This window comes from Lactuca virosa, chromosome 1 (genome assembly GCF_052849685.1).
Source record: "Lactuca virosa cultivar CGN04683 chromosome 1, Lactuca_virosa_CGN04683_v6, whole genome shotgun sequence".
Taxonomy (NCBI): domain Eukaryota; kingdom Viridiplantae; phylum Streptophyta; class Magnoliopsida; order Asterales; family Asteraceae; genus Lactuca; species Lactuca virosa.
Window position 1 is genome coordinate 125453660 of NC_136426.1, and position 16775 is coordinate 125470434.

Consider the following 16775-nt stretch of genomic DNA (forward strand, 5'->3'; position numbering starts at 1 on the left):
TGGGATGTACATTTGTTGGTTTTCTCTTGCTTTCTTCTAGCTGTTGGTGAGTTTTTATTTTGACCTGGTGGACGGTTTTGCCCTTGGTTCTTATGTGATTCTACAGTTGTTTTTTTTTTCTTTTCTTCATAGATGTTGCCTTTTAGTTCATTGAAATGGTGTTGGTATGTTGGGTCCTGCTTAGGCTTGGTTTCCTGTTTGTGGTTTTTTTTAATTGTAGTTCCCTCTTGTTTTGTTTAGTTTGGTTTCTTGTGTCTTGTATTGGCTTTGGTTGTTTTCTCTTTTCCTTTGTATTCATGTTTGTTTTTCCGGCTACCTGTTGGCCTTTATATTAATGTTATGTTTTGCCGTTCAAAAAGAAAAAAACAAATAGTTACGATTGTATGATCTCAACAAACTTCTGTAAGTTAATAATTACTTATCAAACTATTTTATATAACTTTCCAATTGAAACTCAAACATTACCACCGTAACCAATTTATTCATTCAACTCAATTTTAATACGATTCTTTTCCAAAATAAAATAAAACCTACGGTTTTCTTTTATACTTTCACAACATTGGATGATAATTTTATCAAAAAAAATTTGGTACTCCGTATAAAGTTCATTTGAAATATGATAAACTCTTTGCTTTTAATTCATAATTCTATATTTTGCTTTCACATCATCACCACTAATCATCACATGTTTCTAAATATATTATGATGTGATTGTATTTTTTATGTGTCTGAACCATTGACATTTACTATTATTATTTTGTCTATATAATAATTTTAAACATATATACCGTGGTTTCCACGGATTATAACCTAGTTTGTAATATAACTACTTTATTAACTTATTAATTTTTGTAAAAAAAATAGTCTTTGGGATTGTTATATGTTTATTACTCCCTCCGTCCCAAAATTATTGTCCACCTTACTATTTTAGTTTGTCCCAAAATTATTGTTCACTACCAAAAGTAGATATACACATTTACCATATTACCCCTAACATTTAATAAAGTAAACTTGAATAATTACAAACGCACATTTCCCATTGGTTTTAGAAAAGGGCAAGAGAGTCATTTTATTCAAAAAGACAAAACTAATGATTGATTTTTTCTTAATCTATGTGTTTTTTGTCTGTGGACAATAATTTTGGGACGGAGGGAGTATGATTTTGGACATAACTTTTTTTTAAAAATGTTAATTTTGCTTTGGAAAAAGAATCACTCATTAATAAGAATCTTCAGCGAATAAACTCGTAAAGAATAACTGTAAATTTTAATTTGCGGTGCCGAGAGACTAAGACGGGAAAAGATCTGTCTTTCATCATCATTTTGATATTTTTTGTTAAAAAATGAAATGTCAAGAAACTTCATGTTTTTCACCCAGATTTTTTAATGGTTCGATTGTTTGATTATGTTTGTACAGTTATACCCCGTATTAAAAAATTTGGATGTCTCATTGCAACACAATTTGACCATAGTTTGCAACTTTGCATAAATTTATATTAACATCATCCAAAATTTAATGAATTTATTTTCATTAGAAATAAATATCCATAAAACAATTAAAGAATTGATTAAAATAATTGAATACACCCACACCCACTAACATCATCCAAAATCTAATCAAATTTATTAAAATCATCCTCCGACGAAGAGAACGGAAACCCCCTTCTCGATGACGACGGAGACGCCTCGCCTCCGGCAGGCATATCAGCTATGGCAGCAAACATCCGGCGAATACTAACAGATCGTGCAGGTTTGAAGCTAAACGATCTCACCATCTTCGTCTTCGAGAACACATCAGACGAATTCGAAAGGATTAAATAAATCAGAGCTTGAACAATCACGAAAAGCGTACCCTTCATCAGCACATCTTCGAACGAAAACTCCACCATTGCCATGTATGAGCAGTTTTTCCGATAAGATTAATGTAAGTTGTTGTAAATTTGTAATAGAAGTGAAAGTATGTGAGAGACTTGAATGCATGCAAGGTATTTATAGAGAGGGGAGAAGCCGCCGTTGACGTTGCGTATGGAGGAAGAAGAAGGAGAAGGTTGTTTGATTTGACCGGAAACGTGCTTTAGTTTGAAAAAGGGAAACCGCAAGGATGGTGATAACAAAGAGCATTTATATTTCATATTAAATAAAACACCAACTTGACAAATGAAAATTTTATACAAAAAATACAATAATACTAAACTGTTTGAAAAAATATATATAAGTTTTAATTTTAAAATATATATTTGCAAATATACAAGTATTTGATTTATATGCAGAAATCAAAACTATATTAGACATGTTTTAAACATGTCATGCTTGTGCGACAACTACAACGAAACGAAAGACTTTAGACATTCTATTAAAACATACATCGAAGAATGACTGTGTCGCATATAAAAATAAAACCTTTAACATTAACACTAATGAAGACCTATAAACGAGATAAGCCAAAACTAAAGGAAGAATTCGTTGACGTGAACAACAAAAAAAGATGAGTATAAAAAATCGTATGTATAATCGGCACGTTAAAATATTATATTTATTGGTTGTTTTATCCCATGACTATTCCCACTTGATTTCTAGATTGCGTTGTGGATTAGGTTTGGGTCGTTATCATTTATACGTTCCACATTTTATTTGATTATAACTTTATTTGTTTTTGTGTGGGATGTGAGTCATTTTCAACATGGAAAATGAGACGTAAATACCATTAATTACACACCAATGTATAGACATTTATACTAGTAGGTCTAAGTGCAAGTTGTAAAAACGAAAATGAATGTAAGCTATATATATTTTAAAATATTATTTTTATCGATTTTTTTAAATATATTAGCATTTATAATTTTCATATTATTTATAAATCAATATAAATAATGATATATTTTTTATCATTTAAATTACAAATTATTTACCTTTTTACATTAACTCTCATTATATATATATATATATATATATATATATATATATATATATATATATATAGTTTTATTATAACGGTTTTGTTATTCACATATCAATAATTAACATTATTTACACATAAATAAAAATTAGATGCATATTTTTGTCCATAAACATACATGTCATATCACCTAAACAAAATTAGTTAGTTGAAAATAGACAATAAACGATTAAAAATATCAAATATAAAAAAAATTAAATTAAAAAAAAATGTAGACACTTTGTAAAAAGAATTGTCACAAGGACTAGGCAATCATTGCTTTTAGTATTTCATTGATTTATTTCTTCTTATTTTTATTGAGATGGTTAGGTTATATATAAGGGAAGACAACCATTTCCGTGAAGGTGTACCACATCATCCAAAAAATAAGTCACTTGCTTCTTATTAGGTATATAAAATGGTGTTCAATGGTCAAGCTAGTGAGTTAGAGAGGAAAAAAAAGCACAGGGAAGAAAAAGAGAGATAGAAAAAAGGTTTTTCCCTCTCACTTTTGAAGGATCGTAGCCACAGTTACAAGAAGTCACACTTACGCAACATAGGGGTGGTGTTGGAATGCATGTTATGCGTCGCAACACGTAAGTTGATGATGCACTACGTATAGCTTTATTGAAGTATAATTATTTTTTTCTAACATTGAAACAATATTTACCAATAAATATACATTACGTATAAAAGAATTAACAAATACCATAAATTGCAAGATGCATACTACACAGGAAGTGAGGCAAACCACTAAGATATGATATAGAAGGTGATATTTTTATTTATGTTTTTTATCCATCTATTTAAAAAAAAATATTTTAATTCTATACTTTTATCATAATTATCTCTTTTCATTTAAAATAAAGATTAAACTAAACCAATCGTCTTTCTTGCATGTAACAAAATACACGTTTAGTTCTTATTTTCAAAAATTAATTTGGATCGTCACTCATTTGTTTAAAATATGCATGTTTCATCCCTTGTTAGTTTAAGTTTGCATGTTGTTTCCTTTACCATACATAAAATAACTATAATGCCTTCTTGTTTTATTTTTAATTTAATTATATTTTAGTTTGTATTTAAAGAAAAGAGAAAATAAAAAAAATAAAAAATAAAAAATAAAAACAATTACAACCTCCTTCTTCGATCTAAGATTTCTTTAAGGTGTTGGTTCGTTGAAGGTTGCATATTTCGAAGTGTTGGTTCATTGGACTCGCAAATCAGGAGATGGAGGTGGTAGTTCGTCGAAGCTCACATATTTGGAGGACGATGTGCACCATTTTTGTCTCTAATGTGAGTTGTTTCGAACCTTCATCGTCTTTGGGTCTCGAACGTTGTCGCCTTCATCGTCTCACGGTTCTTATCTAAGGGTTCTTTAACGTTGCCGCCTAAGTTCTGAACCGATAGTCGTTGCCTAAGTTCCGAACCAATAGTCGCCGCCTAGGGTTTTAGATTGAGCTCCACCATCTGTTTGGTGTTGAATACATAGTTGGTTTTGTTTGGTTAAGTAGTAGTGGATGGTGGTTTCCGGTGGTGGTTCGGGAGGTGTTGACGGTGATAATCGTGTAATTTACCCTAATATAAATGTCATCAGTCCTCCTATTATCATTCCTTTTATCATGAATATCACCTCCCATTTATCATATTTTTGTGTTATATGTATTTTGATTGTTTAACAAATTACTGAAATCGTACCTGTAGTTTGTTAAAATTGCACGTTTAGTGTCTAACTTTTATTTTGCACTTGGATCGTCCCTACCTTTTGATTTTATTACAGTGTAAGTCCCTACCCAATAGAAAATAACTATAATGCTCTTTATATTTTATTTTTCAATTATTATTTTTAATTATTTATATTATTATTAAAATATTGATGGGTCCCAAATCCACCGTCTATCTCTCTCATATTAATCGACAACCCATCTCCGATTAACCCCTACCTGCCAAACATTCACGCACCACCAGTTCTCTTCGCCGGTGACCCTCCACATGATGCAGCTTGTAACGTCCCAAAAATTATGAGGTAAAAATTTCATTTTTAATTCAACCAAAACACCAATTATCTTTTATTCAAACATTCAAAGTGTAATATAATAAAACAGTCATCAGAGTACAATCCCAAAATCATCATATTGCGGAAACATGGGTGGATGTGTTGCGATCAAGTCGGGCCTTCCCTTCCGAACCGAAAGTACCTAAAACCATAACCATAAGAACCGTAAGTACAAAGCTTAGTGAGTTCCCAAAAATACCACATACCATACATACAATAGAGAATGTTATGTGCCAACCATAGTCTTGCCATTATGCCACAAGTCGTATCATGGTCTTTCCTTGCCAGGTCAGGGGGCCAAAACCTTAAACCCTGGGTCTTATACACAAGTGCCAAGAGCCACCTCCTGGACTTCAATTAAAGTATCACAAAGACAACTAGCATACTATCTATATATATCTACCTATATGTCAGGGTTTGATCCATGGTCTTGCATACAATTTTCCAAGAGCCGCCTTCGGGTCTTTCATACAGATGCCAAGGAACACCCCCTAGTTCTCCTATAATACATAATCCAATGGGCCGACATTGGTTCCTTCGACCCATCGTACAGTGAGGAGACTCACCTCAAGCTGTTGAATATCTCAGATAAAAGCTCGGACTGTTGATCCGGAAAATCCCCGCACTAGCATCATCAAATAATATCCAATTAATAATTAGTCCACAACCCAAAGTTGGAATCCTAGTCCAATTGTCCAATAATCAGGGAACAAATCCATTTGCCCTCTCCTCACTTGGCCCAAAATCTGAGGCCCAAACCACTAGCACCAAAAATCCCAATATGGCCCAACTTCCTAATTGGGCCCAAAACCCATCATGGGCCTAATATAATAAGGCCCAAATTCCTAAAAGACACCCAAAGATCTAAACGGTCCCAAGCACAGGAAGGCCCAAACACAGAAACTAGGGCACAACAAGGCCTAAAAGCCCAAAATCACATCTCACGTTGTGACCAGTCCTTGGTCACGTCGTGAGAGCTCACTCGATCTGATCCCAACTCATAATGACTCAACCTAGCCAACTCAGTCAAAGAATGACACCTGAACTAACCTCACGACGTGATCCCTAATAAGCTCATCAGAAACGAGATCAACCGCTCCTTACGTCGTTAGACCTTGTGTCTCAAGTCATGAGAACAGTCTCAGGCAAAAATCCAACTTTTCAGTCCTTTATCCAATAAACCTTGAACCCTAACTTTTCATAAGGTCTTATAACCTCTTAATTCACTAGAAAGTTGATGCTTTTAAGACATATATGTCCAATACATGTCTAGATCTCATTTAGGTCCAAAGTTGAAGGAAAAAGGCATCCAACTTTCATGCAAGGTTCCAAAACTCAACCATTTTATAGATTTGAAGTACAAGACATCCCTAAGGTCCTCATAACCCATAAAGTTGTCAACCTTATGGTTTCTGTTCATTCAAACATGCACATTCAAAAAGAAAAATGGGACTAACCTTAGATCTAACCTTATATAACCATAAAGGTAGGAGCTTTATCACTTACAATGGTCCAAAAACAATGTAAGGTGATGTTGATGATGATTCGTTGCAAGCCACAACACAAGACCACCGTCTTCTTCTTCTTTCCTCCTACTTCCAACCCAAGAAAAGCTCCAAAACCACCAAAGATTAAGAAAGGATGGGCATTAGGGTTTCTTGAGGTGAAAGATGGTTTAGGGCTGATAAGAAACACTAATATGAGGTTAGAGATGCTTAAATACGAAGGAAACCCTAAAAGATCATGTGCTTGGGATGCATCGCTCCTCACGTTGTGAGCTCTTATTGCTCACGTCGTGGGCTCAATCTCGGACAAAGGTCTTCATGCAACTCATCTCAAGTCGTGAGCCTCTATGTCTCAAGTCGTGAGGCTCCGTTTTCTCCAAAAATCAACTTTTTAACTCCTTAAAACCCCATGTAACATCCCAAAATTCAAGGCCAAAAATTTCATTTTAATTAAGTTATTGCATAAAACCGATCATTATAAAAACTTTCATAATAATATCTCATGTCAAGACCAAAGTGTCAATAATCAAAACATAGTATCATAAAACCATATCAAAGTGTAATCCCAAAGATCCCGTGTGCGGAAAACATAGTGTGATGTGTTGCGACCAAGTCGGCTCCTTTCCTTTGAAACAAAGTACCTGAAACGAAAACTGTAAACTGTAAGCACAAAGCTTAGTGAGTTCCCCGAAATACCACGTACACATAATTAGCCACTCGAGGCTGTAACTCTACGAGACCTTCCGGTCAATGTGTCTCAGTGGAGCCTTCCGGTCCCACAACTCTGGTAGACCTTCCGGTCCTACCCATAATGACCTTCCGGTCCTAAAACTGTAGACCTTCCGGTCCTACTCTGTTGACCTTCCGGTCCAAACCATGCAAACTCAAGATATAACATATACATATCACATAAAAACATATATCACATAACCCTTATAAGCACATAAGACCTTTCGGTCACACATAATTACCACTCTAGGTAAGGTATAATGAGAAGACTCACCCCACACTGCTGAAGTCCCGTAGACTCAACCCCAGCTGTTGGATGACAGATTCCCGAATTGTCAACACAAAAATAACACCCAATTAATAATTGGGTTCAACTACATAACCATAAGTACCTACTTTGGATAATTACTACATTACCACAAGCTTGGCTTATTCAAGCCCAAGGCCCAATCCATAGGCTCAAAGTCGATTAGGAATTAAAACCCAACATATGGCCCAATTTTCCAAATTGGGCCCAAGCCTTTACATGGTCTTATTCTAAGGCCCAACATCAAATTATCATTAAGGCCCATCTATGGCCCAATTTTCCAAATCGGGCCCAAACCCCTTACATGGGCCTTACCCTAGGCCCATTAAATTATTCTAGTTCAATTGCTTGCTCTTGGATGACCCATTATTATCCCAATCATCTAGGCCCAATAGAAAGGCCCAACTTAAGGACCAAGTGAAATTAGGGTTTCACATAAAATGATGATTAAGGTTAAGTTTCCTACTTAACCCATTAAGGACTTTATCCATTAAGTCCAATATTGCTTAGATTGATCTTTGCCAATGATTATTATTCAATATTTCAAGCTATTAGATAATTCCTGTGTGTGTCCCCCCGATTAATTCTCAAAATTAGGGTTTTATTAGCATTAGGGTTTTCCAAACCCTAATTAGGGTTTCCAACCCAAATACTAGCCCATTTATCAATTTGTTGGGCTTTTAGGTCAATTAGGGCTTTATTGGGCCTATTAGGCCCGCTAGAATATCATTAAGCCCATTAGACTTCATTGGGCCCATTAGGGCTTATGATATGTGCATATTTATACACATATTTATACAACATATATTAATATTTTAATTACTTTTATGCCCTTAATAGAACAAAAGATACTTAATTTGCTATGAATTGTGTTGTAGGGACTAAACGACTTGTTTGGAGCAAAAAGGAAGTTGGAAGCTGGATTAAAGAAGCTAGAAGATGGAAGATTGAACCAAAGCAGTAAAATGAAGAAAAATACACCCAACACGTCGTGGTGATCCTACCACGACGTGGCGTCTTGAAGATTCCCGATCAGATTCGATGACTTGGAGATTACGGGATAAACACAATCACCACGATGTGGTGCCCTGCTTTCGAAAAAAGTATAAATATCTCACATAAACCTTCGAATGGGAACTTTTAGCTCTGTAGAATTCGAAGCTTTTTGAGGCAAAGGCACTGGAATTAAGCATTGGAAGCAAGGAATTCAATCACAATCATTAGAAAGAGGAGATCAAAGGCAACTAAACTCTACTTTTCGATTTTTCATTAGGAATAGCTATGCCTTTACTTTTGAATCTCGATTTTATTACTTTGTTTGCTGAAATCATGAGCTAAACACTCATGACTTTCGTTTAGCTAGGATGAGTTGACTAAACATGGTTGATTTCATAGTTAGGATTTAGTTAATTGGTTATTTGTTGACTTTTGCTTATTAAAGAACCTCAAGTACTTTTGATAACTGCTTTTTATCTGCTTATTGCTGAATTTGATTAGGTTAGAATGACTATTTTTTCTTAATTAAATTTGAATCTTATGATCTTGTGATTTGCAAAATCGTAGGACTAGAGTTTTGATTAAAACCTAGGGTTAAGTAGAAAAGTGGGTAAAAAAGTATAGGAGCCAATATATGACGATAAATCATATATAAAATTGAATCAACAAATTTAATTGGTCAATTAATTATAAGTCTAAGCAACTCGAACTGAACACTAGTGAACTTGTAAGTTTGTCCGCTTGATCACCGAATAAATAAGTTAGTTTGCTAAAGGATTAAATTGGTGAATACCAATTTGGTCATCTTAGGAATCGGTAGCCAAAGAAACTAAATCCATTGCACTTCTATGAAACAACCATAATAACAACAAATCTGAAGCTGAACGAAAGTCTCTTTCTCACCTTGGTAATTCATACTTGTTACTTGCTTAGTTTTAGTTCTAGTTTTATTAAGTGAATTTTTGAGTTAGTTTAGTAAATCAAGTATCTAGTCTTGCAAAACTAGGAAAACAACCCCTCTTTTAATTTAATTATTAATTAGTCAATAGTAAAATAAAGCAATTTAAACATCGTTCCTTGTGTTTAACACTCATTCTTACCATTGCTATACTATTGCACGATTAGGTAAACTGCCTAGTGTGTTTAATAGTCTAGTAAAGTAAATTACTTTTATAAATTAACTTGAATAAAATATAAGCATATTAAATTACACATCAGCTTACAAGGACCATTACGGTTTCAAGCACCCCAAACGAATCAAACTCAACGAGGTAAGCACACCGCCACCCAACCCGGCGACCGGTGGAGGCGGGAGGCGGCAGCCACCACCTCACGGTGGTGGTTTTGAGTTTTCATTTCATTATTCTAGCCACTATTACAATTTTACAATGCTTAGCTCAAAATAACATATCAAAAATAACATGCACAAAGAGCCACCTTGCGGTGGCCGGCGGCGGCCATGATGGTTTCTCCTTGAGCTTCTCGGATCAGCAACAACACACACACTCGCTCCAGGAACACGACACCACCAGTTCATGTACTCGATCGACGAACTTGTGGCGACACATGGTGGTTGAAGATGACATCCACCACCCTACGGTGGTGGTGGCGGGTAATCTTGCTTCTCTGCCCAAAATAACACCCATACACCACTATTAGCACCATAAGCAGCCCATAAAGGCAGACACGCACGCATTCAACCACCTACAGGGTGGCAGACATCGTCGGAACGCCATAGAAATGGCGAACAACGACGGTTACGACCCCAACACGGCGATTACAGTCCCGAACAACTAAAAGGGATGAAAGAAACGAGAGATGGCCTCACCGTGACCATTCCGTTCGCGCACGACTCGCGTTTTTTCCGTTCACAGCTCCGTCTTCATTCTTGGTAAAGTTCCCGGTCGTTCACAGCTCTCCAGGAGGCATCAGGTGGCGGGACGACGGTGTTCGTCAACGAGGCAGCAGGCGGAACCGGGATGTCGGGGGTCGGTGATGCAAACGGTGGCTGAGGAGCTTCAATGGTGGCGGTGGTTACCGAAAGTGAAGAAGGATGTGGCGGCTGCAGTTACTTGTGTTAGGGTTAGGGTTAGATGGGTGGTGATAGCTATATACCCCCGTCCCATTTCATTTTTTTCCATAATATCGCCTTTAGTCCCTCCCTTCCCATATTCTTTCAAAATGGAGCCCATAAATTACCATTTAAACCCTGCCTCTTGAAAACCTTTACAAATTAAATTTAATTTTTACCAAGTAACCCCTCCCTCTATATTTATCTTCAAATGAAGTCCATAATTTACTCTTTAGCCCCGGACTTCAAAATCCTTTATAAATTAATCCGAAAATTATATTGTTAACCCCTTAAACTTTCAATAATAACTTTTTAACCCCCGAAACTAACTCCTTGCTACATTATTCCGCTTTTAGGGCCATTAGACATTCATTAATTTACTTATTTATTTATTAAATAAATGGGGTGTTACAACTCTCCCCCACTTAAATTAGATTTCGTCCTAGAAATCATTCCTTACCATTTCTTATGCGTCAAACCACTCAAGTACATGGTCACTACCCTGGGCACACCCTATCCTTCCCAGGGTAGATGTGACTACTATTCGCAAAGCCCTAACATTCGCAGGTGAACGAATTCCTTGCAACAATATCACATCTACTCTGTCTGAAATCTGTTGTCTCGAGATGGTCTGAATCCCTGACAGACCACTCATACTGAATCATCATCGACGAATCCAATATGTTTATCCCTCAACTGTCTACTCAACTTCTGATAGTTCGAGGTTCCCACTTGTAACGCCCCGATTCTCAGGTATTATTTAAATAAGAATCATTGGATGAAGCTCTACTCGACGAGTCGGTCGACCTACTCGTCGAGTAGCAGCGGGGTGGGATCGCGTGTTAAGTGGCCTACTCGACGAGTCCACTTTGGGACTCGGCGAGTAGGAGTTGGCAGATGAAACCCTAAATCCCGGGGTTTGCACCCCTATTTAAAGGAGCCTCAGCCTCCTTTGGCCTCTTTGCAGTCCTTGAGAGCTCTTAAAACCCTAGTACGTGTGTGTGTGTGTCTGTGCCCTTTGTGTGATTGAAGCTTGAAAAGAGGATCTTTGGAGGAAAAAGGCTTGGAGGAGAAGGAGATTGGAGCAAGTGGAGTGTGGGAATCAGCTCTTATCTCAGTTATCATCTTCTGGAGGTAACCAAATCGCCTCTTCCTTGTAAATCTCTTCTATTGGTTGAGTTCTAGGGTTTTTGGTGGGATGTTAAGTTGGAAAGATGAGCTATGGGCTAGATCTGAAGTTGTAACCTCAGATATGGACCCTCCTTGGGTTTTAGAATCATAAAGTTGTTGTATTGGTTGTGATTGAGGTCCCTCTTGGACTTGAAGCTCCATTAAGAACTTAAAATGGACATTTAGAGCCTTTATAGTCATGCATGCACGTAAAGTTTGTAACTTTACGTGATAAGTGTTGGATTAATGTCTAAGTCCATAACTATAATTGGTAAGACTTGACCCGACCCGGCATGGTCCATTTGGGTTGCATGGCATCATGCATTTGGATAGACTATAATGAGAGAAATAACACTTAAGGTTGGTTAATATATTATAAGTTCTAATATATTAATAAGGTTATTTAATTAGTATTGATCAAGAATTAATTTGGAATTAATTAAGTGATCAAAAGGAGACTAATTAAATATATGGGTTGATTGTGTAAATCATTCATTCTTATATATGTGGGCTTGTGATCCAAGATTCCTTATGTTGGACTAAGTCTATGGGGTGACCCATGGATACTCCATGGAGGTTAAAATCCATGGAGCATAAGAAATGAGTAAAGTTATGAGTTACATGGTGTAACCCTAATAGCCACCATATAAAAGAATCCCATGGCTCAAGAAATCGTGCACTAATGTGTGAGTGTGAGGGCTAGACGATTTCAAGGAGTGTTCAAGTTTCTCTCAAGTTATTCCAAGTGTATTTGGTGTTGTGTGAACCATTTGAGGTGTCACACTTGGGGCACTAGGCACTCAAGCTTCATGAAGACATTCTACATCAAAGAGGTATGTATTCTATCTTGTTATATTTATTATTTTGTATGCTAGATTAGGATAATACATTGGATGTTCATAATTGTATGTATAACAGAGAAAACATAGATCCAAGGTATTTAGGGTTGCATGTACACTTAGGAGTGTTAGAATGCTCATAACCCAACAGTGGTATCAGAGCGTAGGCTTGTTTTCTTGTTATACTTGCAAAAGTAGCTGAAAAATCGAGTTGGATGCATATATTCGATTGTTTTGGCTGGAATTGGACTAGGAACATTACCCTAAGATGTTTTTGGACTTATAAACTTGTTTTTGATGTGGTAATGTTCATGCTAATCCAATTTCTAAGATAATTGTCATAATTTCAAGATTTTGTATTAGTTTGTATGTTCATGCTAATTTCTTGAAGATTGATGATTTGAATTATCTTGTTCTTATGAGGTTCTTAGATTAATAGAAAAGTTGTGTGAAATAGTTGTTTTCAATCCATTTTAATCTAAGAGTTGATTCCAAAGTGTCTTTTTGTAACTTGTCCTCAAGTTATATGAAAAGTCACATTTAAGAATCATAAAACTCATAAAAGTTGGCAAATGTTACAAAATGAAGAGTCTAGTTCTAATTAAATGGTTTTATGACTCCATAACTTGTCCTCAAGTTATGGAGGTTCAAGAGTCTCTTCATTAAATTAAAAAAAAAGTGTAACCTTAATTAGTTCCATAAGTTACAATAAAAAAAAGTTATTTTTTTTTATTAATTAGTTTAAAGTCTTCCATAACTTGTCCTCAAGTTATGGAACTTGAAGAGTTTTTTTTTTTTAATTAAAACTACTTTAAACTCATAAGTTATGGAATTAATTAGTTTTGAATAGTTTCAAAACTTGCCCTCAAGTTTTGGAATTTGAAAAGTTTTCACTTATGAATACTTTAATTCCAAGTTAGCCCTTAGAATTTTAAAAGTTAAAATTCAACCCTTATACTTTATAATATTATAAGTTAATAATATTTATATATATGTATAAGAGTAAAGTCAGTCTTACCGTTAGTAGGCCTCATTCACGAAGCCGATCTATAAGGGGGGTATAAGGTTACTGCCTATAAAATGGCAGTTTAATGGGTGTCCACTCTCACCCACCATTTCCTTGACTGGTGGAGGGTCGTTAGCCGAACGGGTAGGACAAGGACTATAATTCTCCTTTCATTAAAAGTATTAATGATAAATACTAAGTAACTAAACTCTTATTAATACCCAATCTTAGTTACTTAGGAAAATGTGAATTTGGTGCTAACCCATGAAATTACACTTTGCACTTTGCTTAAGTCGTTAGTGGAGCGTGTGTGGTTAACTGGCACACTAACCTGGACTTAACAAGGTAGGCAAAGGGTAACTTAATATTTATCATAGTATCGGTGGAGCGTGTGTGGTTAACCGGCACACTGATTAAGGGGTAAATATTAAGGGTACCAAGTATATTTGCATGGTTATTCACACCTTGTTTTGTGATCCTCGGCATCCCAGTCACAAAACCTGAAGGGCACACTCGAGATTGAAACATGCCTTTGAACAGTTCAATGAATCTCAAAGATCTAGGACTTTCAAATCCAATTAAAACCTAATAAATTATTTCATTTTTCATGGTGGAAATTGGTGAATCGTCATTCACCTACCTTCAAATATTTTATAGCTTGGATTACGGCATCCCTCTTCTAAGTTATAAAATAGTTTGTTGGGTCCTAGCCTTAATATTTCATATTGGGTGTCATATTAAGGACTTTAAATCAACTATCTTGAATATCTCCCAAAAAGATGTCTGGTCTAGACATTTATGATCTTCCCAAATCTCTTGAAACAAGCTTTCCTAAATGAAGATGATGTCCCATGGATATCATACTTCTTTCACCTCCTCCAATTATTCTCCCTAACCCACAAGTTCCTAAAAAGTTTAAGGTCACTCAAGCCCTATTGGCAAGGCAAGGTCTATGTGTGATCACATCTTGGAGATGTAGTCACATATTGACAAGCCGGGAGAGTTGGGTGTCAAAGTCTTGAGAAAGTTGGTGGCTCAACTACTTTCTAAGTCACATAGTGAGTTCTTTTGGGAATCCTATGAAACAGACTAAGACAAGACCCTTAATGATCTTATCTATTTGCTAAGATCAACTTCCTAAAACGCTATGGACATTGACAATGATGACATTGGATATCCAGTAAAGCTCTCTCTTCCCAATGGAAAGGGATCGGCCATAGTCAACTCGGTTGACCCAATGGTAAAGAGAGAGGCGAAGTCTGAGATAATCCCATTATCAAGGGTCCATAGGTAACTATTGCCAAAGGAAGGGACATTGGTTACGAAGCTGCCAAATTTACCTAAGGATGTTAAAGTCAATAAGTTTGGCTCTACTTCAGGTAAAGTCCATTGTCTAACTCTATTAAGTACATGCTGATTCTGATCGCCAAATTTACCTAAAGAAAAAGGTTTTGATTTTATATATTTTAAGTATCCTTACAATGGCATTTGTGAAAAGTTGTTGCTTATAAGATTCCATTGATAGCAATATTGGAAAAATGGATTTGATTCTTTCGGTTGTGGTAGTGTCTAATATTACCAAATAAGGAAAGATTCTCATCACCCAAGGTTCAATTGGACCGAAACTTGGAATCATGCAAGTTGTATAGTATGATGAATGAGAACTTTCAGCTTGGAAAATTAAGACTAATTCCTTATGTGAATAAGGAAAGGACTAAGGGATCGAGTACACATTCTTGTGCACTGGTCAAAGTCCACCACAAAAGATCAAGAAGACTATTCGTCATGATTTACTTAAGTTCAGTAAATATGGTTATACTTATAAGTTTAAGTATAAGTATGTAGCATTGGAGAAGTTTCAATGTGAGACAGAACGAATAAGAAGAATCAAAGTATGGCAGAAAGATAAAAGTTTCTCAAATCTGAAAAGATGGGAGAGTACTTTAGTATCATGTTTATGATCATCTTAATGATTAAGATACCATATCACAATTGGTCCTCTAAAGTCATCTTAGTGCATTCTTATGACTAAGAAGAGGAGTCATGAATTGTTGAAATGGTTAAATCAAAAAGATGAGTCATACTTCGTTCCAAAACAATTCTTAGAGTCATACTCCAAGATTGTAACTTGAGTGACATATCTTAAAGAGGGTTTGTTAACACTAGTCAAATGTAAGAGTAAAAGGTTATCTACTCTTGTACATTTGAAATTGGTAAGTTGTGATGTTTTGGATAAAACAGAGACCAACTTAGGCCAATTATGTAAAGTGTTAGTCTTGATAAAGAATCCGCACTATCTCTTGAATATTTGACAAGGGAGTCTTATATGTCAAGAGGACAGTGGGAGTCTTAAAGCTCTTGAAAGTTTCAAGACTTAATCAAGAATAAAACCTAAAGTCCTTCACTAGCACACGACTTGAGGTTTATAACCTATCGTGTTGAAATTTTTGTGCCTATTCAAGTTGGCTTTACATAGGAGTTCTGAGAGTTCTCAATTGGTTGCACAACTACTTGGAAGCAATGGCAGGCACCTGGGCTGCGAAATGGCAAGAATTTAAGATTGCACAAGTTTAATCAATATGAGTTTGGATTTGTCACTAACCTTGTCTTGAGATTATGGTTTTGACAAATTCACATGGATAAGAACACATACACTATTAAATCTAAGTGTCATAAGGTTTCTCTCCGATTCATGAAAATGATGGTGAGGAAACACTTTCACTAAGTAGATTTTAGCTAGATAGCAATTGTGATATTTGCATTCTCAAAGTCGTTAGTGGAGCGTGTGTGGTTTACCGGCACACTAACATGGACTTGTGAGAAGTGGCAAAGGTCTAAACAATTGAGACTATGATTACGACATCCCTTTTCATAGTTCTAAAATTGTTTAGACACACATGTTAAGTTGGAAAGATGAGCTATGGGCTAGATCTGAAGTTGTAACCTCAGATATGGACCCTCCTTGGGTTTTAGAATCATAAAGTTGTTGTATTGGTTGTGATTGAGGTCCCTCTTGGACTTGAAGCTCCATTAAGAACTTAAAATGGACATTTAGAGCCTTTATAGTCATGCATGCACGTAAAGTTTGTAACTTTACGTGATAAGTGTTGGATTAATGTCTAAGTCCATAACTATAATTGGTAAGACTTGACCCGACCCGGC

At 35.8% G+C, this 16775-nt stretch overlaps 1 protein-coding gene and 1 long non-coding RNA gene across 2 annotated transcripts; both read right to left on the reverse strand.

The window, feature by feature from the left end:
• Positions 1-1508: 1508 nt before the first annotated feature.
• On the reverse strand, positions 1509-2020 carry LOC145106465 (uncharacterized). The gene has a single exon (XM_079043435.1). The coding sequence runs from the start codon at positions 1892-1894 to the stop codon at positions 1613-1615; it is 282 nt and encodes a 93-aa protein (XP_078899561.1). The 5' UTR covers positions 1895-2020; the 3' UTR covers positions 1509-1612.
• Positions 2021-9709: 7689 nt separating this feature from the next.
• LOC145106470 (uncharacterized) lies at positions 9710-10676 on the reverse strand. Its single transcript, XR_013707561.1, has 2 exons — positions 10356-10676; positions 9710-10153 (listed from the first exon to the last, which is right to left on the reverse strand). It is a non-coding gene; the product is annotated as an uncharacterized LOC145106470 (long non-coding RNA).
• Between the last annotated feature and the right edge of the window lie 6099 nt (positions 10677-16775).